The sequence below is a fragment of the Watersipora subatra genome, chromosome 7 (genome assembly GCF_963576615.1).
Source record: "Watersipora subatra chromosome 7, tzWatSuba1.1, whole genome shotgun sequence".
Lineage (NCBI taxonomy): Eukaryota > Metazoa > Bryozoa > Gymnolaemata > Cheilostomatida > Watersiporidae > Watersipora > Watersipora subatra.
Window position 1 is genome coordinate 29,927,052 of NC_088714.1, and position 26,896 is coordinate 29,953,947.

The following is a 26,896-nucleotide window of genomic DNA, read 5'->3' on the forward strand; positions in this document are numbered from 1 at the left end:
AGCCTTAAAAAATATGCGCCGCAGCATAATTTGCTCATCATTCAGTGTCTTCAACATAAAGCATATCATGACAAGAAATTTTGATTTACACTAATCCAGACATCTGCTAATTGTAAGAGTGCAAATCGGATTTCTGTCAGTTATTTGGGAGTTGTCTTCCTAATCTTTACTATGATAAAACCCATATCTGCCTGTCTGTTTGTTTGAAGCCAGGGTTTGAAATTAGAATAAAATATTGCTTCATCTGAAATTTAAGCTCGCGACACTCGGCTTTGCAGACCACAACTCTAACTGCACTAATCCAATTAAGAACAGGCAATTGTACATATAGTAATTCTCTGTGCTTAATCGGCACACTAGACGATGTCTCATGACACACTTGACGTTGTCTCATGACGCACTTGACGATGTCTCATGAAACACTAAACGATGTCTCATGACACACTAAATGATGTCTCATGACATACTTGACGATGTCTCATGACACACTTGACGATGTCTCATGGCACGCTTGACGATGTCTCATGGTACACCCGGACTGTAATGGTACTAGTACATATATAACCATGAAGTTACCTCTGCTACTCTTATAGTTAGGCAAAGAGCGATAGTATTTAAAGTACCTGAGAAATCAAACTTGCTCTTTGCAGACCAGATTTTCGACCCAAAGAGTTTTGCAAGTAATGATGACAAAATGACTTGGAATGATTAGGGTAAGTTGATAGTTCAGAGTACACCAAAACAACAAAATGTCCATGAGAGTTTTGAGATAGCTGTTGAGGAAGAAATACAGTGTTAAAGATTAACCTTTTTAATTTTATTCTTTCTAAAAGCAATGGTTGACTATGAAGATTAATTCATCACTGAGTATTTGTGGACTTTCTAGCAAAATTATAGAAAATACAATACGAATATTTCGTAGCTCTAAATACAATGGGTTTGATATTCACTCAATATTTTACGATTATTTCATTAGCGATGTGATTTTAGTATTTCTAATAACTTAAAATTTTTTGTGCACAAAAACTGTTGAGAAATATCTAGAGAAGTGTTAATATTCTCAATGCTTCACCTTAGTTTAATTAACTTTCTCTTGGGAAAGTAAACCAACTTAATCCAGCAATGATTGATGATAATAATGATAACATTCCTTGTCTTTACTATTATAAGAGCAGTGTCTGTCTGTCCGTCTGTTCAAAGCCATGTGAATAGCAATAGGAAAAAAGATAACCCAGCACAAGAATCGAATCTTGGGTGTCGCATTCATAAACAACCACGCCACCGCTACATCGCGCCACCGCTACATCGCCCCACCGCTACATCGCGCCACCGCTACATCGCGCCACCGCTACATCGCGCCACCGCTACATCGCGCCACCGCTACATCGCGCCACCGCTACATCGCGCCACCGCTACATCGCGCCACCGCTACATCGCGCCACCGCTACATCGCGCCACCGCTACATCGCGCCACCGCTACATCGCGCCACCGCTACATCGCGCCACCGCTACATCGCGCCACCGCTACATCGCGCATTTCACACATTTCTTTGCGCATGAGATGCTGCAGATATGGAAGCATGCCTGTTACTTGCCACTTAACAATCACACAAACTGATGTCATGACTAAACCAAAATTTTTCTCATTTGAGTAGAAATTTTATCAGATTCTAAAAATCTTACAAAATTCCACGATTAAATCAGCCTACATAAAAGCTTGATGAAGACATAGCATTATAGATGAAGATGATAGCATTCTTGAACATGTTAGTAGAGGCAGTTATAATTGACAACTGTTGCAGGTAGTTTATGTTGAACTTTAGGATTTAATTGTTCTAAAAGCCTTGAGCATTTCAGTTAGTCTAGCAACTTGTTCAAGTGTATTTGAAAAATTGAATAAAAAAACATGAATTAGGACATAACGTCAGTACAGAAAGTAATTGTAGAACTAAAGCACACGTATTTGGTTAACCAAGTGTCAATGTGTAGGACAGTTATCAGCAAGGTCATACGGCATCAGCTAATTATAACCAGTACATATTTCAACAATTTATTCACCAGTGGTTAACAGATTTATAGCTTCTACTTCCAACGTATGCTGACGTTACATTATTATATAGCTGTCAGCACCAGTAGATCCCACGACAAGTCAAATTGAGCTGATTAATTCGTGGGCAACAAATCTACCAACTAACAACTAACCTTCTACCTTATAAGCTTAATTCAGTCTACACGTGAATGTGCAAGTTTGCCATCGCTGATAACTTGCTTAAAGTTTGTTCATAGCTGACATTATCTCTGTAACCTTAGAACTTTACAAGGTGGCTGTAGCTCATAAAATAACAAACAACTCTTACCAGAAATAGGTTGCAAATGAAACAGCAACTTTTTTAAGCGTTTGTCTCTATGCATGAGTGATCAGCAAATACTTGGAGGAGCTAAATAAACCACTACAAATTATACATTGGGTAGCTTTCTTTGAGATCTTATAGCTTACTAGTTGACCCAGTTATAGTTTGTCTTGTAGTTTAATAGATGACCCAGTTACTGAATGTCTTATAGTTTACTAGATGACCCAGTTACTGAATGTCTTATAGTTTACTAGATGACCCAGTTATTGAATGTCTTATAGTTTACTAGATGACCCAGTTATTGAATGTCTTATAGTTTACTAGATGACCTAGTTATTGAATGTCTTATAGTTTACTAGATGACCTAGTTATTGAATGTCTTATAGTTTACTAGAGGACTCAGTTATCGAATGGCTTTTAATCAGTTCTACCTCTAATACATATGTACTTTAATAAAAGATTAGTTTGTTAAGCCCTAGATCCAAGTCACTGGTGAGGAGAACCTTTCAGAAGTTGTCATGCTATGGGCCATCTACACTATAGCTGTTTGATACTGTGTTATTAGGGATTGGTGTTTCCTATGGTATTATGGCATTTTCATTAAGTCCAAATATCTCACTTGTACTGCCATAAGAGCATTCATAGATAACCCTCAATAGATTTATGATGAGCTTCAATCTTTCTAAGAGAGACAACTCCTAGGTCCACCTTGTTAGTATGAGAGGCAACTCCTAGGTCCACCTTGTAAGTATGAGAAGCAACTCCTAGTTCCACCTTGTTAGTATGATCGGCAACTCCTAGGTCCACCTTGTTAGTACGAGAGGCAACTCCTATGTCCACCTTGTTAGTATGAGAGGCGACTCCTATGTCCACCTTGTTAGTATGAGAGGCGACTCCTAGGTCCACCTTGTTAGTAGGAGAAGCAACTCCTAGGTCCACCTTGTTAGTATGAAAGGCAACTCCTAGGTCCACCTTGTTAGTACGAGAGGCAACTCCTAGGTCATCTTGTTAGCCCTTTATCCCGCAGCAGAGTGATTTCCTATTGACTGGTTAGAGGCCAAGTGGCTGAGAACAATTATTATAGACGTTTGATTAATAGTGCTTGTTGTAGACATGAAAATCATTGCTGAAGTTGAAGATGAATCTAGTCATTTCTGAGCTTTGCGGATGAGTATCACCCCACACTTCAGCCATGTTATAAGCAACCAGTGTCCTGTCAGTCTAGTGTGTAGGGAGAGATTGTCATGTGTGCTGATAGAGCACAGCAAATAGCTATCAGCACAATTAGTCTAACAGACAGCGATTGATTGGTGCAGATGTTAGCATGCCAGTATACCAAGCTAAGTGTTGTGAGTTCAAACCCTGTTGAAAGCATTTTTTATCTCAACTTATAACCATGGCTTTAGATGGATGGATGCACGAACACGATTCTTATTATAGTAAAGATTGAAAAGCTCAGCCAGAAACCAGAGTGCAATGAGATGCCTGACACTGTCCACCATGAACAGGTACTGCTGCCAATTCTTTATCTGATTCACAAAACAATGAGCTAAAACAGGAAATGGTAGAATTAAAAATTTAGAACTGCCGATGAATAACACTTCACTGGTGTTTTACTTCACACAAGTTTCTTTCCACAAACTATAGTTGCACCTGCTGTCACACTTGTAGGACTTGAGGACATTCACGTCTCCAGCAATGTGGAAGAGCTTAACTATACGCATACTTGCGCAATATATTGTGCAAATGCAAAAAAGTTAGACTACTTGAAATTCACGAACATTTCCATGAAGACCTTTATAAGGATTAAGCTATAGTTTGTGATTTGATATGTACAGTTAGTATAACGTAAAGGTAACCAAAACTTATAGAAAAGTTAGTAAAGCTGCTTTAAAAGGAATCTCAAGTGGTATGATCTTTAGATCAATGTTTATATTATAACTATTATAAAAATTTATAAAAAGAAACATTATTTTTCTACTCTATTTCATTTTATAAAATGTTCTTATACTGTTTTTGCACATGAAATAACACAAGTTTTTATAGCAACATTTCAGAGAATGGTAAACTAGTTAGTGTCATCCGCAGAGTCAGCTCCATCAAACATAATGTCATGAAGGAAGCACAAAACTTGACTATCATGTAAAGTAAACAAGAAAAAAAAATAAAACATCAGAAAACTATTACAAAAAAGTTAAATTCTTTACCATATTCAACTATATTGCAACATTCTATCTGACTGACTGAACAATGAATCTGTAAAAGATGCAAAATACTCTTGGCAAGCGTTTCCTTTATCAGTTGCTAAGGAACTCGGTATCTTAAATATGTAGAGGAAAGCTTGTGTATGTACAGCGTATATGGTTAAAAGAGTCTATTACTGAACTCGGTAGAGCAAAGCTGAAAACATTGAATTGGACTGCTGTTCTTATATCACTGGCGTCTAACGAATTTAACATGCGTGGAAGGCGGTGATAGGAGAATAGACATCGGGTACTTTCTCACATCGCGTTCTGGCAGCTTCCCGATGAGCTCCACATTGTATTTTTGTAGAATGTTAGCCAAAAAGAGGAATATTCTTGACCTGGCTAACAATTCACCTGGACACGCTCTTCTTCCTGATCCAAATCCCAGAAAACTGTAAAATCCGAAAAAACAACAGCTATTATGTTTCTAGGTTTTATGAAACAGTCTAGTTACATAAAAACCATTTGTTTTATGTAACCAGAGGCTCAGACCAGAAGTTTCGCCAAAGGCTTTGAGACATATATACATTGGAGATATACTTTGTGCATGGGCAGTTAGTGTGCCAAGTCTATATAAAAATTTTATCATGTTTTTCAAGCATTTGTTATCATTTCTACTGTACTCAAACCTTTGCGCATAATTCTTCAAAAAACATACTGTATCTAAGATGTTATAAACATGATAAAAGAATCTTTTACTTTGTTTGGTTTAACAGATTAATTTATAAGAGGTAATGTCAACCTGATCTAGTCTCATGATATTCATTCCAGTTTAGTGTGATTTAATCTATTCTAGTTTTATCTATTGAAGTCTACACGTGATAATTTAGACTGTTTTAGTCAGGGTTGTTCTAGTTTACTCCCTAATTGTATCTGCTGTAGTCTGGTTATCCTAGTTTACTCCCTAATTGTATCTACTGTAGTCTGGTTATTCTAGTTTACTCCCTAATTGTATCTACTGTAGTCTGGTTATTCTAGTTTACTCCCTAATTGTATCTGCTGTAGTCTGGTTATCCTAGTTTACTCCCTAATTGTATCTACTGTGGTCTGGTTATTCTAGTTTACTCCCTAATTTTATCTACTGTAGTCTGGTTATTCTAGTTTACTCCCTAATTGTATCTGCTGTAGTCTGGTTATCCTAGTTTACTCCCTAATTGTATCTACTGTGGTCTGGTTATTCTAGTTTACTCCCTAATTTTATCTACTGTAGTCTGGTTATTCTAGTTCACTCCCTAATTGTATCTAATGTAGTCTGGTTATATTAGTTTACTTCTTAATTGTTTCAAATGTATTCTAGTACGATTTGTTTCACTTTCAGAAACATTTTATTACAGCTTTCTTCTAGTTGGACAAATACAAGATGCCTTAAAATTGTATTTAACCCCAAAGTACGGATTACTAAGACCCAAAACTAGCTTTAACATCACAGTATTTGCTCATGTATTAGCGCAGGTTATGAGCATGTGAAGCCCATTAGGGCAGTTCAGCTACTGTACATGTACAAAAAAAAATATGTGCAAAAAATGTCTTGTAGTAATTTACAACTATGAGTAAAAAATATGTAATCTACATTCATCAATTAATTTAGTCTTAGTATCCTAGTACGGTTTGGAACGAAAGTTGGTTGTGGAAAGCAAATTCTTCGTTTGATCTTTGAACTCTTACATTATCATTTTTTATATTTTGTGTTAAAAGTTCTTGGAATCAGGGCATTGCATTAGCGAGTAACTTGCCAACTTAATGTTGAAATTTAATCACTGCCATCTGGATTTCACTATTAAAAAGTTGTATGATAATTTATACACTATAAATAGCTTTTGTTTTAAAACGGTTTCCATTGTTGACCGACAAGCTATCTGTTTGAGACAAGCACTGACAGCCATACATATACAACCAGTATTCTCTCTGCCTCAGTCATTACAGTCATCCCACACATGTAATACAGAAGTCAACTAACAATAATAATAATGCTGATAGTTACTTTTTGAAAATGACATATGTAAAGAACTATTATACAGTTTTACTTGCAAATTATTTAGGAATGGGATCAAGAAAGTTAGGTCAGAAGATACCTATAATACGTAAAGTTTTTCAAACCCTACAAACATCAGCACAAAATAGACACTGAGCTTACATACAACCCGGCTTGTACGAGATAGATAATTCATTTTTGTAAGTTGAAAATAATGACTTATTGCGTGCATTTTATGTACATGTAATTACAACTTCAGCTCAAACACATATTATGATAAACACCGACCCCCTTCACAGTCGATTGCACACAGGCTAGTTCTGACATCTTGTCAAAAAGTTAAAAGGGGATGTTTTAGAGAATTTTTCTTGATTTGCTGTCGATGCCTTATTGACTCAACACTGAATGACAACTGCAGGTTGAAGTAACTGCCATATGAGCAAAATCTATGATGATAATCTCAGAGTATATTGCCTCTTCTTTCTGACTTACTTTTGTCGCAATGGATGGTCTCGATCTACACACTTTCCTTCTTTATCTAGAAATCTATCAGGCTTTAACACAAAGGGATCTTCATAGATATCGGGATTGTGGGCTGTATGGAAGGCGTTTATGAGCACTACAGTATTCGCTGGAATCTAAAATATGACTGGCTGATGCAGAGTAGAGACAATTCTCACGTTACTAGTTGAAGTATTAACTAAAACGATGAAAGAGTTTTTTGATAGGATAGTCTTGGGTAGAGTAACTGCTACTAAATAACCAGTACATATGATAGACAGAATATCGGTTCACAGAATAAACAGGCAGGTCGTGAAAAGTTATAATAGCAAACTTTACTATCATTAGAGGGGTGTTCGTTTGAAAGCCCAAAGCCAGGGTTAAATGTTAGGAAAAAAGACTGCTTGCAACAGGATTCAAACATCCAACTCAGCTTTGTAGATCAATGCTCTAACAACTTCACTAATCCAGAATCGTTATGAATTATAACACCTGACAATACACATTAGACTGCCAGGGTGCTAGTATGAATAACAAAACAAACAAACAGTTAAAAGACAAAAATGGTGTCAACCTTGACATTCTTATCTTCAACTAACTATGAGTTACAACCGCTAGCTGATTGTAACTCTCATGCTTGCGAAAATGCTGTTGCTGATTACTGGCAGCAATCAGATTACATTAGCTAGTACAGTTAGTACAGTGTACTGTAGATAAATGTTATCTACTGGCAATCTTGCCATCCTGAACAGCTGATAGTAAAGGCTGGAAATGATGTCACTTTGAACGTATCTTCCCAACCAATATGAGTCAGTGTGGGAGAGTAGGTCTACACTCCCGGATCTAGTAACCCACAGCCACAGCCTCATGATAAAACACCATCACGATTTTTCAAACGAAACCAAGCAGAGTATCTTTATATTAGCAACCATTAGCCATCTTTGACAAATTGGTATTAATCTATCTACAGTGTAAACCTCTCATCTTCTAATCTTTTTTGACACCGTCGAACTAAAGAAATAATATACACGTAAGTGGTTATTGAAGCGCTTCATAAAAGTTTTCTTCACGCGAGTCTTGAACTCGGACACTCCGCTCTATAAACTAACACTCTACCAAATGTCTAAATCTACCACATATGGAGTTGTTAGAATAATCTTTCCTATAATAAAAACAGTGTTCCGTAACATTGAAACATTCTAGTATGGGGGAAGATCTCTAAGAGCAGACTGCCAGAGCTCAACACGTTACCTATAAACTTACCGTTACTGTTACCGTTACTGTTACCGTTACTGTTACCGTTACTGTTACCGTTACTGTTACCGTTACTGTTACCGTTACTGTTACCGTTACTGTTACCGTTACTGTTACCGTTACTGTTACCGTTACTTCAATGTTACCGTTACCTACGGCTTATTTAATGTAAACAAAGCATGCTTACTCCAAACAATGCCGGGCTCAATTGGCAAACTTTGATGTGTAATTTCCTGTATAAATTTGCAACGATCTGAAACCCAATTAGAAACCCAAAATTTGCCTTCGTGACGCTTGCCTCCAATGAATGTGTATATAGATTGTTGTTGTAAAAACAGTGTAACAATTTATGTTAAAAATAAAACAAATCTTGCAGCTGTAAGTCGAGCTTACAGCTAGTACTTTATAAACGCCTGATCTCTTTCTCTCCTTAGTTGAGACATTGTGTATTGCCCCTACAAACCTTATAGCCAATAAGTTCTGTGTCTCTGAGAGTCATGTGGGGCAGAAGTACAGGTGCTTGAGACAGATATCTGAACTGTTCTAGCAGATAGGCTTCCATTTGAGGCAGCTTCTCTCTACAGCAGTCCGAGCGTAATGAACTGTTTAGTGCAAGTTTTTTGTTTGAGCTAGCTATTACGAAAGTCCAAATAAATGGTTTGTTTTTTATTTTAGAAACGAAAAAAACAATTTGCTATATGGCGATGCCACTTGAAAAGCACGCACTGTTCATCCATTGTGTGACTAATCTTACATAAAACTTAAAAATTCTTTTAGCTGTGTTTTATAAAAAAACAATTTTTTTTGAAATTCTCAGAATTTTTTTTATTTCAGATGTTTTATTTTATATTTTGCTTTAGCATATTTTTTTGGACACAAAACTAGTTTGTCAAAATTAAGAACAACTAGCAAACATATTTATGAGCAATTAGTCACTACAATTTATCTTCCCAGATAATATTTGTTTCAAAAAAGCTTACCAACTATCAGTTGATTTTTTTGACAAGCTTAATTTTATGTTGATTTATTGACTGTAGCAAGACTCTCAAATTTTTATGAAAACACTGAATTTAGTACCCATTTTGCTGTTATTAGTATACCTATAACTAAGCAAAATCTAGTATGATTTTTCATTTTTAATAAATTGCACAGTTTTTTGATGGTTTACGTTTAAATTTGGAATTTTTTGTACAAATTTGATTGGTAAAAGAGCCTTATTTTGGCAGATTTTATAAAAATGTTTTTTTTTGCTAATTAGCTCTACTAATAAAAAAGAGTTTGAACTGTTCGAGAATGTTAAACAGTTGATCCAGAGTTTAAGCTCTTGATATGTATTAAGTGTCTTTAGTTCTACACTTGAATTTTGCAACATAACCTCAACTCTGCTAATAAGGGTTGAATCGGATTTTCGATAATATTGCAAAATTAGGCTGCAGTCATTTGTGGCATCTAAAAAGGCAACCATAAAAAAGACACAACTGTAAACCATCAATGCCTTGTGTCCAAGTAGCAGTATAATATTTAAGTTACTTCCAGTTTGAAGGTTTAAAGGAATCAAAATTCTTTAACTTTTATTTAGCCGCAGGCAGGGTTTAAATGTGCACTACACATGCAAAAAATCGAACACTCTTTTTACGTACGGAGAAATATGGAAGAGACTTTACATGAAACATTTAGAATTATGATAACAGATTACTGACAAGACACTGATATACTGCTTGATAGAATCTTTGAAACAAAAACCAAGACTGCTGACCATTACTAGCCACAATCTTTACTATAATAAGAGCCGCGTCTGTCCGTGTGTCCGCAACTACGCTAAGAGAATTAGGAAAAGAGATTCTACACCATGGGAATCAAACGCTGACATTCAGATTATAAGTCAAGAGCGCTATCATCTGCACCATTCAACCACCTTTCCACATCTGAGAATAGTTGTGCACGTAGATATTACATATGACAGCGTCATGGGACTTCCAGCGCACTAATGTAGTTCATCATAAAATACATTAGAAATGCTGACTGAATGATGAGCTGCAGATGGGCCAGACAACTTTATCCATTGCTAAATTTTCTGCCAACATTTAACACCCGATTCGTAAGTCAGCGCTGCCATAAGACCCACAAAAAGTTATATTGTTATTGTTGAGGAGGAATATGGGTGTTTCCAGCTCATTCACATGATAACAACCCTAAGAGTACCAGTGCGAAAGCAGAACTTCCAGAAGTTTCTGTCACCAGTGACTAGCCATTGTCACGTTCGTAATAAAACATGTCCTTACTTGTCTTTGAGACATATGATGTGGGTCGGATTCAGCTGGGTGTCAAGCTCATCCTGGAGCCTCTTTTGTAGACCTGGATCATGTAGGAGGTCTAGGAATATCTGAGCGAGACTTCTTCTGCTCGTTTCCAACCCTATTGACACAGACAGAGAAATGGTGTTTTAAATAGCTTTAAAAATAGCCTGATGTGGTGTTGGCATGGGAACAGTTTGTAACTATTTTGGGTGGTCAAGGTCTGGTTTGAGGATTATCAACATAATTGAAGTTAAGGCATGTCATGAGTCAACCATAGTCTAGACTTCAAGGATGTTTCGTTTTGTTGTCTTTTTCATTTATTTGTTTGTTATATACCTGTAAAAATTTTTTAACAAATGAGGCTTATTTCAGTAGATTTGCTATATACCCGTGTATATCATAGCAATTTATAAAATTGTTTACTCTAGCTTAAGTAGCTGTATGGCATCCCAGTCAAAAGACCACCCCAGTAGACGCTATTATAACTTCCCAATATATAAATTCCAATTGATGTACAAAGTTTACGCTTCGAATTACGTTAGAAATTTCATCTATATATATAAGTCCCAGCGTTTGTTGGTTGTATGTTGTTGGTGTGTCCAATTGTATCGATCACGTTTTAGGAATGAAAAAATTTCTTTTCATTGTAGTTCAACTCATAACCTCCAAGTCTGCAGACAGGCGTGCTAAACCACCTGTCCGAGTGGCTACAATGCTATACGATAAAATAATTTTCCACATCATCCTTATTACACCTGCCGATCTTCAATGCCGATTCGTTACAAAGGTCACTTTTCATCTAGCACGCTTTAAGATCATGATGGTGTGAAAGATCATGATGCAATCTTTTTTTAATGCTGTTCTAAATTATAATAACGGCTCTTATTATAGTGAAGATTTAGACTAGATCATGTTACTCAAATTCATTAGGTACAGAAACATAGCCAATTCAAAATAACTTTTCTATGCAAAAACCTTTTATTACCTGTACAACGCTGGACATCCAACTAGCATAACATAAAAGTTCACGTTGGTACAAGGGCTCGAATTCATTTTGAATAATGAAAATCTCATAGTTAGCCTTACAAATATATGTTTTTCTTTTTGCGCACTTCGGAGAGAAAATGACGTATAGGGAGTTTTCTATTACAGAAAACTAGTAGTCTAGTTTTCTGTAATAGAAAACTGAAAGTCTAAAAGTCATGTTTAATACGCTATGAGAGATTGTCAGGTGTGCGGATAAAGTGCCCATAACAAGTAGCTGCACAATTATTCACAAATGCGTATTAGAGTGTCTGAATGTTGTGGTTTCAAAATCAGCGTGATGCAATCTTTTCTTCTACCACTAATCGTGGCTTCGGACAGAAAGTAATGATTATAGCTATAACTATAGCAATAACTATAGCAATAACTATAGCAATAACTATAGCAATAACTATAGCAATAAATATAGCAATAACTATAGCAATAACTATAGCAATAACTATAGCAATAACTATAGCAATAACTATAGCAATAACTATAGCAATACCTATAGCAATAACTATAGCAATAACTATAGCAATAACTATAGCAATAACTATAGCAATAACTATAGCAATACTATAGCAATAACTATAGAAATAACTATAGCAAAAACAAAGATTTTCTAATAAACTTGAATGCAATTCATATATCATAAAAGGTAGAAGATAGTAACATCTACCTGCTCTGATGAAATCTAGTAGTAGTCCTTTGATGCCTTCATCGTCTAGCTGTGGTTTACCATCTTTATCCATCTCCGCCTTCTGTATTTCAATAAAGTAGTCTAGACATCCTCTCTTGTTGTTAGCATCATAAGAAGCCTAAAGAACATGTTAGGCTAAGACAGTTTTTAGTTGCTCAAACTTTACTAAAATAATTGATAATATCTATATCAATCCCACTTTGTCACTGGGTGTCTGTCTGTCTGTTAGTTCGCAGAAATTCTATGCGTTTTCATTAATTTTAGTCAGTTCCATCCACACTTCACACGCCATGCCCTCCGTGCCTTTCACCATGTCACCAGAATATTTCATTTCCAAAATCCTCCTGGTTTATGAAAACCAGCCTTTTAAACACGGATTAGCAATTCAAGAATGCATTGTTGCATGCATGAAGGACAATTGCTTTTGATAAAAACGTATGGATTGTTGTTGGGAAAGCAGTGAAGCATTTTGTTTTGAAGATCTACACATGGGATGCAGGCTATCTGATTGAAAAAAAATGCCGGGCAACACCGAGCAACACCGGGCAACATCGGGCAACACCGAGCAACACCGAGCAACACCGGTCAACACCGAACCACACCGGGCAACACCAGGCAACACCGAGCAACACCAGGCAACACCGAGCAACACCGAGCAATACCGAGCAACACCGGTCAACACCGAGCAACACCGGTCAACACCGGGCAACACCGAACAACACTGAGCAACACCGAGCAACACCGAGCAACACCGGGCAACACCTAGCAACACCGGTCAACACCAAACGACACCGGGCAACACCGGGCAACACCGGGCAACACCGAGCAACACCGGGCAACACCGGGCAACACCGTGCAACACCGGGTTTACTGCTAATCGTTAGTAATCATTTTTCAAACTTTTACCCAAAATGTTAAGAAAATTTTACTAATGCCTTGACTACAAAATTTTCTTAACAATTTTAGCACCATCAACCTGCTACTCGACAACAAAGCTTAATATCTAATTATTGAGCAGGTTTGTTTACGAGTGACTACTTAGCATTATAGTTCATATGTTTCTATTCTCAAGCAGCAGATATTCACGACGTGATAGTTTTATTTTGTATTTACCAAAAACTGCACTCAACAATTGTACTGCTCATTCTTTTAATCTTTTGTCAAAAAAAAGAAGATGTATACCTAAGCTTAGTGGCTTCAAGTTTTGAGACTACTAAGTCTAGGCATACATCTTATCTTTTTTGCCCTTGTATATCCTTTTGTTTTTGCATTTATGACACTAAATGTAGACACCTCTTTATTAATGGATTTATCTTTTAGGTGGTGCTATATTTTTTGCATAAAAATGATTATGGACTGCCCAATAAAAAAATATATGTATTTACCACCCATCTTGCTCTGTTACTATTAAAATATAGGCCCTATTAATGTTTGTTGCTGCTTTTCTCAAGCTCACTCAGCAAAACAAATAAAACCATTTATAATGTCAAAACCTTTTTGGAAACGTTCTTACAGGAGATGAAGAGTAACATTTTGTAAAAAGAGATTTTTGTTAAAACTTTTAAATTTGTTCCATTTTTCACACGAGTTTTAGACAAATTACTTTTGAGATCTAAAGAAATTGAGCTAAAAAAGTGTGAATCCATGCCTCCTAGCTTGCAGATTTTAATACAACCACAGAGGAAGAAGCTTCAGCTATAGCAGAATTGGTTTAAAATATTCAAAATGATGGTTTTTTGATTAGTTTAGAATTATACCTTTGCCTGGTCCAGACGAGACTTGGTGAACTCGTTGACAAGTTTCATCGCATCCTCAATCTTGCGATGAGTATCAGCAAATAGGAACTTGAAGTTAAACAAAAAAGGAAAGGCATCCAGAATAGCTGCACTAGACATCGGATCACCTGCCTCAATCTGTCGTGTGTTCATTCGATGCATCTTCTTACAAACTTCATCATCATAGGCGAATTTTTCGCCAAACATCTGCAAGAAAAAGTGAAGCTCCTACAACGTCAATAATCTATTTTGAGAACGTTTAAAGGGATTTTACGTTAGACGAACAGTAAAATACATGTAAATTGCTTAGTCTAAATTACCATCCCAACCCAATCCCTTTGGCCTTTCAAATTGGAAAAACTAAATATAACTTTTTAATTCAATGACAGTAGAGTACCAGTAGTATTATTTGTTTGTATCGAAAACTTTTCTTTTCTTTCTTATCACTTGGTTTAGTGTTCATGATTACAATTGTTTCACGTTAAGTTTAGGGAAGTTCACACCTTCAATGTCAATTTAAATCAATTTGTTTCATTTTTCTTTTAGACAGAAAGGTCTATGGTAGAAATAACAAAACAATGTAGTACATGTATAAAATAAAGTAAAATGAAAATATGTATTTGCTATCGCAAGAGCAGTGTCTGTCTGTTCATTTTTCCCAAGTCAGGGTCTGAGGTTTAATAAACGATTAATTTCAACGAGACTCCAATTAATGGCATTCAGGTTGTTAGATGAACAGTCTAACACATGTACAAATCAACCGCCTTTAAGTATTTCTGAATACTTGTGCACCTACTTATTCCATTTGCGCTATTGACACACATGATGATCTCTCAAAGCGCTCTAGACTGTCTAGGCACTAGAAGATATAATAGAGATGCCTTCATACATACAGATATAGCTTTTTTCTCCCGAATGGGATACAAGAGAAAACTATGTTTTTAAGGTTAATTATAAGACTTTGGTTATTAAAATCGAGTTTGAGAACTTGCATTGACATGGCACATTGTGTTATACAATTTCTTATTTCTCGATATCAAAAGCTTTGCATAAATTTTTTGCGTCAACTTAAATTTACATTATGGGAGGTCTACGTTATGGGAGGGCCTACAGTATAACATACAACTACAAAGTTTTAAGACCTATCAATCAACTTGAGGATTTTACGATGATCGCGAAACCTTTTTACTTGGAAAGTTAAACAACTTTTGGCGTCTTGAACAGTTTGGTAAAGCAATCCATTGCAAAGTTCCTGATAGTCATAAATCAAGTGTTGACACCTTGCCAATACAGGAGACAGAACTGACAATTTTATCTCAGCCACAAAAATGTGGCATTAAAAAAGGGACAATGCGATATTTTGGAGCTGTGCATCAACTGATGATTAGTCTTTGTTGTGCAATCAACCATCAAATTACATTGATCTCTTCAATGTGTATCTGTTAGGTATATATAAACAATAATAAACTCTACAATGAGTAACTGTTAGGTTATATAAATAATAATTATTGTGCTATACATCAAATTTATCCCTTAATGATTAGAAGGACAAATGACCCTTGTGTGTCATCTGGTTTTGAGCACAATTTAGACAGCTTAATATCGGTGACTTTTCATTATTAAATATAAAAATACAATTCATAGTTTATCAATAGTTTTAATCAAGAATTTTATATATTATTGCATATTAATATAATATGTTTCTTATGAAATATTCTATTATGGATGTTATATTACATGTCAAGTTAATACATTTCTTTTTAATTGTTTTATTATGAATGTTATACAATATTGCGTATTTTAATACTTGATTCAATGTTAAAAATGCAATTTAATAGTTTGTTTTTATTTTTAATTTTTAATGCAGTGATTTAGTAAGAGAACTCTTTAACCCCAAATATTCTGGCTTTTCAAATATGTTATAAATATGGGTAGTTGTCATTGCCCACCCAGCTTACTAAAACACAATTCAATCTGGGCAGGTTTGGGTAGTTGTCATTGCCCACCCAGCCTACTTAAACACAATTCAATCTGGGCAGGTTTGGGTAGTTGTCATTGCCCACCCAGCTTACTAGAACACACTTCAATCTGGGCAGGTTTGGGTAGTTGTCATTGCCCACCCAGCTTACTAAAACACAATTCAATCTGGGCAGGTTTGGGTAGTTGTCATTGCCCACCCAGCCTACTAAAACACAATTCAATCTGGGCAGGTTTGGGTAGTTGTCATTGCCCACCCAGCTTACTAAAACACAATTCAATCTGGGCAGGTTTGGGTAGTTGTCATTGCCCACCCAGCCTACTTAAACACAATTCAATCTGGGCAGGTTTGGGTAGTTGTCATTGCCCACCCAGCTTACTAGAACACACTTCAATCTGGGCAGGTTTGGGTAGTTGTCATTGCCCACCCAGCTTACTAAAACACAATTCAATCTGGGCAGGTTTGGGTAGTTGTCATTGCCCACCCAGCCTACTAAAACACAATTCAATCTGGGCAGGTTTGGGTAGTTGTCATTGCCCACCCAGCTTACTAAAACACAGTTCAATCTGGGCAGGTTTGGGTAGTTGTCATTGCCCACCCAGCTTACTAAAACACAATTCAATCTGGGCAGGTTTGGGTAGTTGTCATTGCCCACCCAGCCTACTAAAACACAATTCAATCTGGGCAGGTTTGGGTAGTTGTCATTGCCCACCCAGCTTACTAAAACACAGTTCAATCTGGGCAGGTTTGGGTAGTTGTCATTGCCCACCCAGCTTACTAAAACACAGTTCAATCTGGGCAGGTTTGGGTAGTTGTCATTGCCCACCCAGCTTACTAAAACACAGTTCAATCTGGGCAGGTTTGGGTAGTTGTCATTGCCCACCCAGCTTACTAAAACACAGTTCAATCTGGGCAGGTTTGGGTAGTTGTCATTGCCCACCCAGCTTACTAAAACACAATTCAATCTGGGCAGGTTTGGGTAGTTGTCATTGCCCACCCAGCTTACTAAAACATAATTCAATCTGGGCAGGTTTGGGTAGTTGTCATTGCCCACCCAGCTTACTTAAACACAATTCAATCTGGGCAGGTTTGGGTAGTTGTCATTGCCCACCCAGCTTACTAAAACACAATTCAATCTGGGCAGGTTTGGGTAGTTGTCATTGCCCACCCAGCTTACTAAAACACAATTCAATCTGGGCAGGTTTGGGTAGTTGTCATTGCCCACCCAGCTTACTAAAACACAATTCAATCTGGGCAGGTTTGGGTAGTTGTCATTGCCCACCCAGCTTACTAAAACACAATTCAATCTGGGCAGGTTTGGGTAGTTGTCATTGCCCACCCAGCCTACTAGAACATAATTCAATCTGGGCAGGTTTTCTAGTCTTATTACCATAACTCGCGCTATTGTTATTATTATTATTATTATTGTTATAAATGTAAATGACAATATTGATAACAATTAATCACTGACTATAAAACAATGATTGTAATAATGATAATAACATAGTAAGATTTATGTAATATCAAACTTTAATTACACAGCTAAAGCAGGAATACCCATTGCATCTAGAGATATTCTCACATTCAACTTACCATGGAAGCTAAAACACAGCAGACGTATCCAACAACGAGCTCGTTGGTATCTATTGCTTGATCACCTTTCTGATCAATACTATCAACCATATCCTGGATTGTCTCTTGCATCACATTCTCTAGATGCGCTATCCCTGGTCCATAAGCTTTTATAGCCTTTGTAAAAATGCGTTTCAGCATGACGTGGTCCTCATCAAAGGTCTGTAGATATTAACAAGCCTATATAAGTGTTCTTCGTCATTGTAAACAAATATTTCATTTAGAGATGAACTTACAGAAGATTTCTGCAGGTTTTATCAGAAAGTATCTGTATTTTTCTATCATTTGCAATTGTTTTTGATGTTTGAGGTGATCTGACTGCCAGAATGTTTCAAGATTGAAATTGATAAAGCTAGACCATGATTAAAATGCTCAGAAAAAAATGTGTGAAAAATGACCTCACTCGTTGTTATCGTTGCGATAGCTAATATCATCTTTGCGTTCAAATTGAAGCGGTACGCATTATATTCTGTTGGTCTCTTTGCAATTATAGACATCATAATCACACTTTCACTTGATCTGATTGTTGTAATCGAGATCAAGTTTTATTGATTTTAATCTTGAAACATCCTGTCAGTCAGATCACCTTAAAACATCAAAAACAATCGCGAATGATGGAAAAATACTAATTCTTTTTGATAAAATCATTTCACAAGTTTACTGAAAGATTCTTACATGGAATCCTATATCTTTACCAGCTATGGTAGACATTCTCTTCATAGGTGGTCGGCCGAGATAGTCTGTTCCTACAAGCAAAATAGTAAAACGTTGCCACTTTCCCACCTCTCTATCTCTAAAACTTTCAGCTCGAGGTGACGCTGTACATCGTGAAAAACTGAAATGTTTGTGACTTCACATTTTGGATACTGTACCCCCAATCACCTGGCTGGTCAATTTGAAATACACCCCCTAAACACTGGGAGTTCCCTAGAGGGCGCCCAGGTTCCACGCCCTGCTAAACATCCAATATGATAATATGATTCATGCATTAATAAAGCAGAAAAAACCTACAAACAAAATTCACAATTTTATTTAAATACGTTTTTATTTCGGACTTTTTGTTTGTTTAGTATTGCAAAAACGATCGATTTTTCTCCTGCAAATGGCATATTTTTTGTTGCTAACAGAGACCAATATATTGTAGTTTACTATTCGTAAAAAAATTAAACAAAAATACAATTAGCTAATCATAAATCAATTTATAAAAACTGTTCGTGTGGCGACATAATAGTCGCTCTGCCCGCTAGCGTCAGTATCGCAAAATGACAAAATGTCGCTATGCCTGCAAAAGGGTTAATAAAACTGATTCCAGACATCAACCATCAAATCATCACTTTTCATTTACAAAAGAAAACATAATGAATACCAATGAAAGAAATATCATATCATTTGTTCTGAGTATATTGCTAAAGGGTTGCTAAAATGATGCAGTGTCGACTGTCTCTTTTCTCTTCCTTTTCCGTCAGCAGGCATGCAGATTTTAATGCAATCTGCATTAAAATGAAGACTGGAATTTCGGTGGAATTTCTTGGTATTACTTTGGCTGAATGAAACCTTAATGAGCAGGGGCCCTTTTACTGGCTTGGCTGTGGAAACCCCCTCTAAAGTAGCAAATTCACTGACAGTGCACCATGATCTGAAAACCCCCCTAAAACGTGATTTTGGGCCGAACCTAATGGGTCTTTTAGGGGGGAGTATCAGCCCTGGGCACTTTAGTTGAGAAATTCTTGCTGACCTGAAACTACACCCGATAAGCGGAAATCAACTCTAGATGGATTGATCTGATGGTGGCATTTTAGAAGCGAGCAAACAGATGCAGCTGAGTAGATGTCACAAAGATTAATAGCTAGGTATGACATCGTCTGTTTACATTCTGTTCTTAATGACATCTTATGCCAGATCCTGTTGAAGAGGCGTGACGGCGGCAAAAGCGGGATAAAAACTGGCGATGCACAGTGGGAGGCGCAGTGTCATAAATACCCCTTATATTCATATTCTTAGACATTGTGTCAAGGCCACTGAGGCCAGCTACCTGCAAGTACGTTAATAATCAACTACCAAGGGGCTTCCACATGTCATCATTCCATAATTGCCTCTTCTATGCCTACAGCGGACATATTTCCCAGAATTCGTGCAAGGCATTTTAAGGCAGGACAATTGTTGTTATTGCGCAAGTACATTGTGCGTAGTGCTGACTGAAAGAGAGAAGCAACTGTCTCTGTCACTATAGCAAAAGCAGAATGTATCAGCTTTATCGAACACAACTTTCTCAATTTCTGGTGTTAACATATTAGCATATATGGCCATTTTAGCCTTTAACAAGAAACACATATAAATATAATTTTTCTTTACCGTACCCATTCTACAATCTAATGCCAACAGGAAACAGATTGAAAGGCACTCATATGCCAACAGGAAACAGATTGAAAGGCATTCATATACACAGGTTAGTCACATGTTATAGTTCAGTTTAGTTCAGGTTAGTCAGCCTAAGTTCAGTGGTTAGTGCTAAGAACCATTCGTTGTGTTAGGAAAAGCATCCAGCCACAGCTGGATGCCTCATGAGCAAATGGTCACAATATATTCTGTGCCAGAATATACCATTTGTGGTGGTGACCCCTAATGACCTCCAAATAGAAAAAGCTGAAAAAAGATGAAAAAGAAATCGCATGGTAAATTTTGCTTCAACATTCTCAACAATTAGAACTTCAAGTCTGCTAGCAAATGGCCGCCTAAATCAATCAGTAGAAATACCACAAGTTGATAAGTTTTTTGTGATAAACCCCCTTCAAAAGACTTTAAAAGCTTGCATAAGCCATTTGACGAATTTTACTAATGTAACTTTATCACCAAACTTGACACCTTTAGCCGATGATAAATGTCCATCAATCAGTCCAGTCATGGCTTAATGAACAAACAGTCCTAGATTGAGTCTACATGTCACGGATACATGTCGTCTATTGAGAGCCTTCTCGCCATTCATCTTAGTAGTTAATCTTAACTTACTGACTTACTGAGTTGTAAAGATCGAGAATGAATTCAAAAAGTTTATTTTTTGAGAGTTAAATAAATCTAATAGTGACAACAGCTATTTAGTAGTGGGAATAGTCTGCCAAATAATTTCTGTGTTTAAAACAAAGGTTATGCTGAACATCTATCAAATGTTATCGAGGTCCTAATTTAGAACTCAAGTCTCCTTAGCTTATATTATTTACAGCTTGACCAGACATGTTATAGTTTGTTACAATCAAACATGTTATAGTTTGTTATATTCGAACATGTTATAGTTTGTTATAGTCAAACATGTTATAGTTTGTTATATTCGAACATGTTATAGTTTGTTATAGTCGAACATGTTATAGTTTGTTATATTCGAACATGTTATAGTTTGTTATAGTCGAACATGTTATAGTTTTACCATGACAAACTATAGCAAGTTTGCTATAATCAAATTCGCCTCCAGTCAATCAAGTGTATTTAAAAGGCACGTTGGACTCTAGCATACTTGCTATAATAAACTACATGTATGCCTTTTATCTATATAGTAGGCGCTCTTACAACCTAAATTATCCGTTCCAGGAACGTTTACGTTATAAAGATTTTATCTTGTACAAACAGTAAAATAAACGTAAATTGCCTAATCCATTCCAAGATCTCTCCAAACTCACCCCTTTGGCCAAAAAAACAAAACAAACTAGACATGCCTTTTTAATTTGTTGGCTGTAACCTAACTGTAATATTATTAGTTTGCATCGACAACTTGTCTCTTTTTTCTGATCGATTTCACTGTTTTTATAGACAATGATTGCAGCAATTTTACAATAGTTGATGGGGACACGCATATTTGATGCCCATTTACAACGATTTGTTCATTTTTTTAAACAGTAAAGTCAATTTGGGAAAGTAAAACTAATAACAGACATATTACACGCCTACAATAAAGCAGAACAAAAATATATTTTACTAGTAAAAGAGCGGTGTCTACAAGTTCGTCGTCTATCTGTATCTAGGGTTCAACGTTAGGATACAAGATAACTTTCAGCGACACTCTCAACTTGTGACATCCAGATTAATAGACCGACGCTGTAACACCTGCGCCAACCGATCGCCTTCAAGTATTTACATGTATTAACAATGGTGCAGCTACCTATTCTCTGTTTTGTCGATACATCTGACGATCTATCGTGATAAACTAAAATGTAATGGAAGTTATATATATAATAGATGTAATGCTATACGTACATCATTTTTATTGTATATAGAGTATAATGCCATATGTACGTCATTTTTTTTCACAAATGAGGCGAGATATGTTACCATTCAACTCGAATTTGAGAGGTTGCCCCTCCTTGACACACTACGTTATATAGAATTTTTTACGTAGTATGAAGCAAAGACTTTGCATAATTTTTTACTTTATCTGAAATTTACATTATAGGAGGTATACGTTATAGGAGGTATACGTTATAGGAGGTATACGTTATAGGAGGTATACATTATAGGAGGTATACATTATAGGAGGTATACGTTATAGGAGGTATACGTTATAGGAGGTATATGTTATAGGACGTATAAATATACGTTATAAGTGTGAATAGACTGAAAGTATGCAAAAGTCAGAGAGACTTTACAATCCGATCCAGCTAGTCCATCATGTGACGATTGCAAGAACATCGATGTCACCCAAAAATGTTTGTTGATAATCACATCAAAACTGTTTTTAAGTACCTTTAAAATGCTATACATCTGTTTAGACACCATTGAATTGTTATTTAAGGTGTTATGACCAAATTGTAAATGGAAAATAAATATGAGAGAATGATATTTCAACAATAAGAGTTGAAAGCATAATTTTGTTCATGGAACCAGCGATAGTTGCTAAAGAAGACAGCAACAATTTCAAGAATAATTATTGTGAATCACTTTATGCAGCGACATAAGATTTCTACAATGGGCAGTTTTATAAATTGAGATGACATGGAAAAATTTTTCGTGTTAATTTTTAATGACAAAATAATGTTTACAAACTTAAATCAATTTTTTCTATTTCTAAAGACTTATGAGCAGTCTATTACACTCTAAAACCTATAAAAAGTTAAAAAATTACAGCTGTTTACACCCTTTTTATGGGGAGAGTTCTCCATTCGCAAACACTAACTTTTTAAATTTAATCTTGTGACAAATAAAAAATGGGAACAATGAAACAATGAAACAGCTTATGAACTATGAATATGTGATTTTATTTGACAAAATATTGTTGAATTATTCTTTTTGCTGCCTGAAATTTTTACAAAAAAGGTTTCTATCATTTTTATGCCATTTTATCTGAGTATCTATGGACATCAATCAATTTAGCTCACAAGTTTCGCTAAAATTTAAATGCTTGATAAATGTGCTTATTCTTGTCGAAGCACAACTGCAGTTCCGCAAACATATTGTTGAGCCTTGATCTGCGATACCAGCTGGTATGAGAAAACAGTCGCACGCTTCAAAAAAGTTGGTTAGGAACCTGTAAAGTTAACATATAAAATATGGTTGTACATGAAAGTTTCACATCCTAAGGAAACATGAGCTGTAAATCAACCAAGCGAGTTCAAGAGTTCTATTCATCATAAAAGCATTTTGATTGCCAAAGAAATATTTCAAAACTTTGCTAATTAAAGATTCTTCCTACCAAATGTACCCATAGCAAAAGTTCTTTGAAGTATTATATATGCTAATTACAAACAATTTGCTCATAAACTAGCTATCATCAGAGATACATGGCATAAGCTTTATGGCGTATGAAGCTGATAAGCCATACTTTATAATAATAATCTATATAAATCTCAATGTTTGTCTGTTTATCCATCTGTCCAGTTATAGCGATAAAGTTATAGAAATGAAAAATCCACTGAAAACTTGATTTGAACTCACAACCTTTATTTCTACAGCCTGACATGTATCCAATACACTACGCAGTTCAACTGGCTATACTATGAAACAAACTGAGCACATATTTATTACACATGCCAATCTTTCATGGCTTCACACTCAACACTGCAGCTAGCGCTATGTGTGAAGCCATACTAGAAGGAAAATGCGTGTTTACTCGACTGCTCACTAGCCTTCCAGAATACTTGTACGTATAGTTATTACACCTGATGATCTCTCACTGGATCTCTAAACTTTCAAGGTACTAGTAGTAGTAACAGTTGCTAAGAATCTCTTATCTGGAAGTCAGTAGAACATAAAAATGAACAATAAACTTTTATAGTTTTATCTTCCGTAGTACCATTGAACAGTTTACATTAATTGGTGACTCTAAAATCATCAAAGATTGTCAGATGTAAACTTTTTTATTAAATAGTGTTGAAGTAATCCGCAAGCAGCTTACAGTTGTACAAAAATTTGTCAAACTAATTTTTTTTAGAAATTCATAATGAATTTTTATTAAATACATAACACAATCATTCATAAGTTAGCAATTCTGATATACTTACAAAAATAAATACATTAGTGATAGTAATATGGGACTGCTTAAAATAAACACGTTGTTTGTTATTATTTCATAATTTGTTAAGTATTTTATAGAAGAATTATGGCAATACGCACATCAATGGGAAGCTAAGGATGTTTTAGACATGAATATTATTAAATATTAACTGCTATTTGACTTTTAACCTTAGTTATGGTGTAACAGCTGTATCTGCACATTACAATGGAAAATAACAGTAAATATTATGTTTATACTTGTAAACAAAGATAGCCAAATTTAACATTTATATGTGAACACACAATGTTTACATATAAATGTAAGCATACAATGTTTACATATATCCATGTAACTATATGAAAGTAAATTGGTAGTTTTTGGATTATTACTAGCATCTAAATATGGAGTTGGCAAGTTCTTATTGTCAATCACAGGGTAGGATAAAATGGGTGTCCATTAAATAGATTATATTTGTTGATAGTACTTTTGGGAGCAGACGGAGTGACTAGAAAACTTGCTACTGAAATACGTATAGTACATGCGGTCTGAGATAATAAATAAAAAAGTGAGTTTATGCCATAAATGAAAAAAAACCTGAAAAGAATTGCTAGATGATCCCATAATCATCACCACTCATCACCGCGGCAAATCATAGTATTTAGAAAATGATAGATTGAGTGTACAGTTTTTCAACTCCAAACTATGCCCACACAACTCTAGCTGGAGAGACATAATTGGAAGACAGACTCAAGCCAGTGTCGAAATTAAAGTGATAAGGTTTCCGAGTGTTATGGTGAATGAGAGGAAGTAAGTGAGGCAAACATAAAGCTTTACCAAATAGCCCAGTTAGTTTGTCAGAGAAGGCGTATAAGATGATTATGCTAGCCCAGTGGTTCTTAGCCTGAGTTCCATAGAACACTAGTGGTTCTGCGGTCACTTTCAGGGGTTTTGATGGCCGCCTCCCAAAGGTAACAGCAGAAGTTACACTGATTTGCTAGGTCATGTCTTTATTAAAATATATGTAATTTGTTGTGAGTTCATGCGTTTTATTGGTTTGTTCTTTGAAGACATTGATGCTAATACACAGTTCGTTTTGTGCACCAGTAAAACATATAACTATGTCTTGAATGTGAAAAAGTATATTTTAGTTTTCAATAAAGGAGTGTTTGGTGAAATTGCATATGAAGATGGTGGGGTTCAGCATGGCCGACAAGGCTAAGAACCATTGATCTAGGACTATAAAAGGGTGCAGTATGAAACCGCCAAAAACCAGTTTAAACTGTAATAGGTCGATGAGGTTGGCCTGCAGATTGAAATTCAAAAGCTGTAAAAAGTCATCTGTTATGCTGTTTTACTCTTAACTGTGCAATAAAAACAGGGTGAGTCTTTTCCAGCTCTATGTGAACTACAGAGATAATATGGCATATTAACCTTTAACAACTTGGTGTACTGGTAGGTTTGTACATGGTTCTGATTGTGTTCTTATCTGGCTTCAACCAATGAACTTATTTGAGGTTGTTATGCGTGGCTGCCATGTTCAACTCTGCAAAATTGTCCACTGAAAGTAAAAAATTGAGTCTCACCTGCTTTAATGAGTGCCTCCAGACAAGCATCTTTAGAGTTGATGACCACAATAGGATATGTGAAAATTTTAAGCTTCATCACCGCTCCATATTTTCTTGCCATCTCAAAAAGCTGAATGTGCAAGAACGATGGATTTAGGGACAAGACGTTACCAAGTATCGGTAGACCAGGAGGACCTGGTATCTTTCGAATAGGGTCCTGCAAAATTACACCAAATTTCAAAACTTCTATAATTATTAGTTTGAAAATACAAACACCGTAATCAATCTTTACAATATTTTTAAAGACTGAAGTCTTAAAATTACAGCTAGTAAAAAATAAATAAAATAGTTTTATAGAGAAAAGGAAACTAAATATTTTAGACAATGTAAATACTTATTTAGAACTTACCCTGTACCATTTCACGAATAAGTACGTTGCTAGCAAAATGAATACTGCTGCTAGCAGATCAAATGTTGTGACAACACCGAGATCCATGGCCGATCTTCAGAGAGACTTCTGTTTCTGCTTGACAGAACCTTTCTTTTATCTTTAGCCTGAAATGCTTCAGCGAGCTTCAGCTAACACTCAGATGAATAGAATCACATGAGATTTCTAAACCAATCAACATACTCCTGCCCTTTTCTGTCTGAGCCCTTCAAGCTAGTACCTACTGTGTATGTTGTTCAGAGGGGAGTTGTCAAACCTTGTTTGTTCGAGAAGATTATCACATGAGTAGCATACAACTTAGACTGTTTATGCATAGTTTGCACGCTGTATTTATTGTTGATACACCTTGCAGGATGCAATTGCTAACTAGCGGTCATAGACAGCTAATCATGGTTGCTGGTGACACTGATTTTTATCCAATTAGAAAACTTTTTTCTGCAATAGCTTTAATATACACACCTGTATACCTTCTTCTCTTTGTAAAAACACAGACTGAGGATGGAAAATCCCATAGAAACAGAGACACTAAACCAATGACTGAGTGGTTGACCAATAACAACATGCACGATAAAACTCCTGAATGGCAGTTTTTGTCAAAAAATATATGACTGGATGGAATCTGGAAATTTTTTTATAAAATCTTCAGCTAATTTCTACTTTTACACAAGTCGATCAT

The 26,896-nt window shown here is 35.9% G+C and overlaps 1 protein-coding gene across 1 annotated transcript; it reads right to left on the reverse strand.

The window, feature by feature from the left end:
* Positions 1-4,263: 4,263 nt before the first annotated feature.
* LOC137399598 (cytochrome P450 1A1-like) lies at positions 4,264-26,320 on the reverse strand. Its single transcript, XM_068085777.1, has 10 exons — positions 26,182-26,320; positions 25,791-25,989; positions 18,408-18,478; positions 17,694-17,894; positions 14,105-14,329; positions 12,327-12,465; positions 10,607-10,739; positions 8,788-8,902; positions 7,062-7,207; positions 4,264-4,989 (listed from the first exon to the last, which is right to left on the reverse strand). The coding sequence occupies exons 1-10, from the start codon at positions 26,266-26,268 to the stop codon at positions 4,785-4,787; spliced, it is 1,521 nt and encodes a 506-aa protein (XP_067941878.1). The 5' UTR covers positions 26,269-26,320; the 3' UTR covers positions 4,264-4,784.
* Positions 26,321-26,896: the final 576 nt, after the last annotated feature.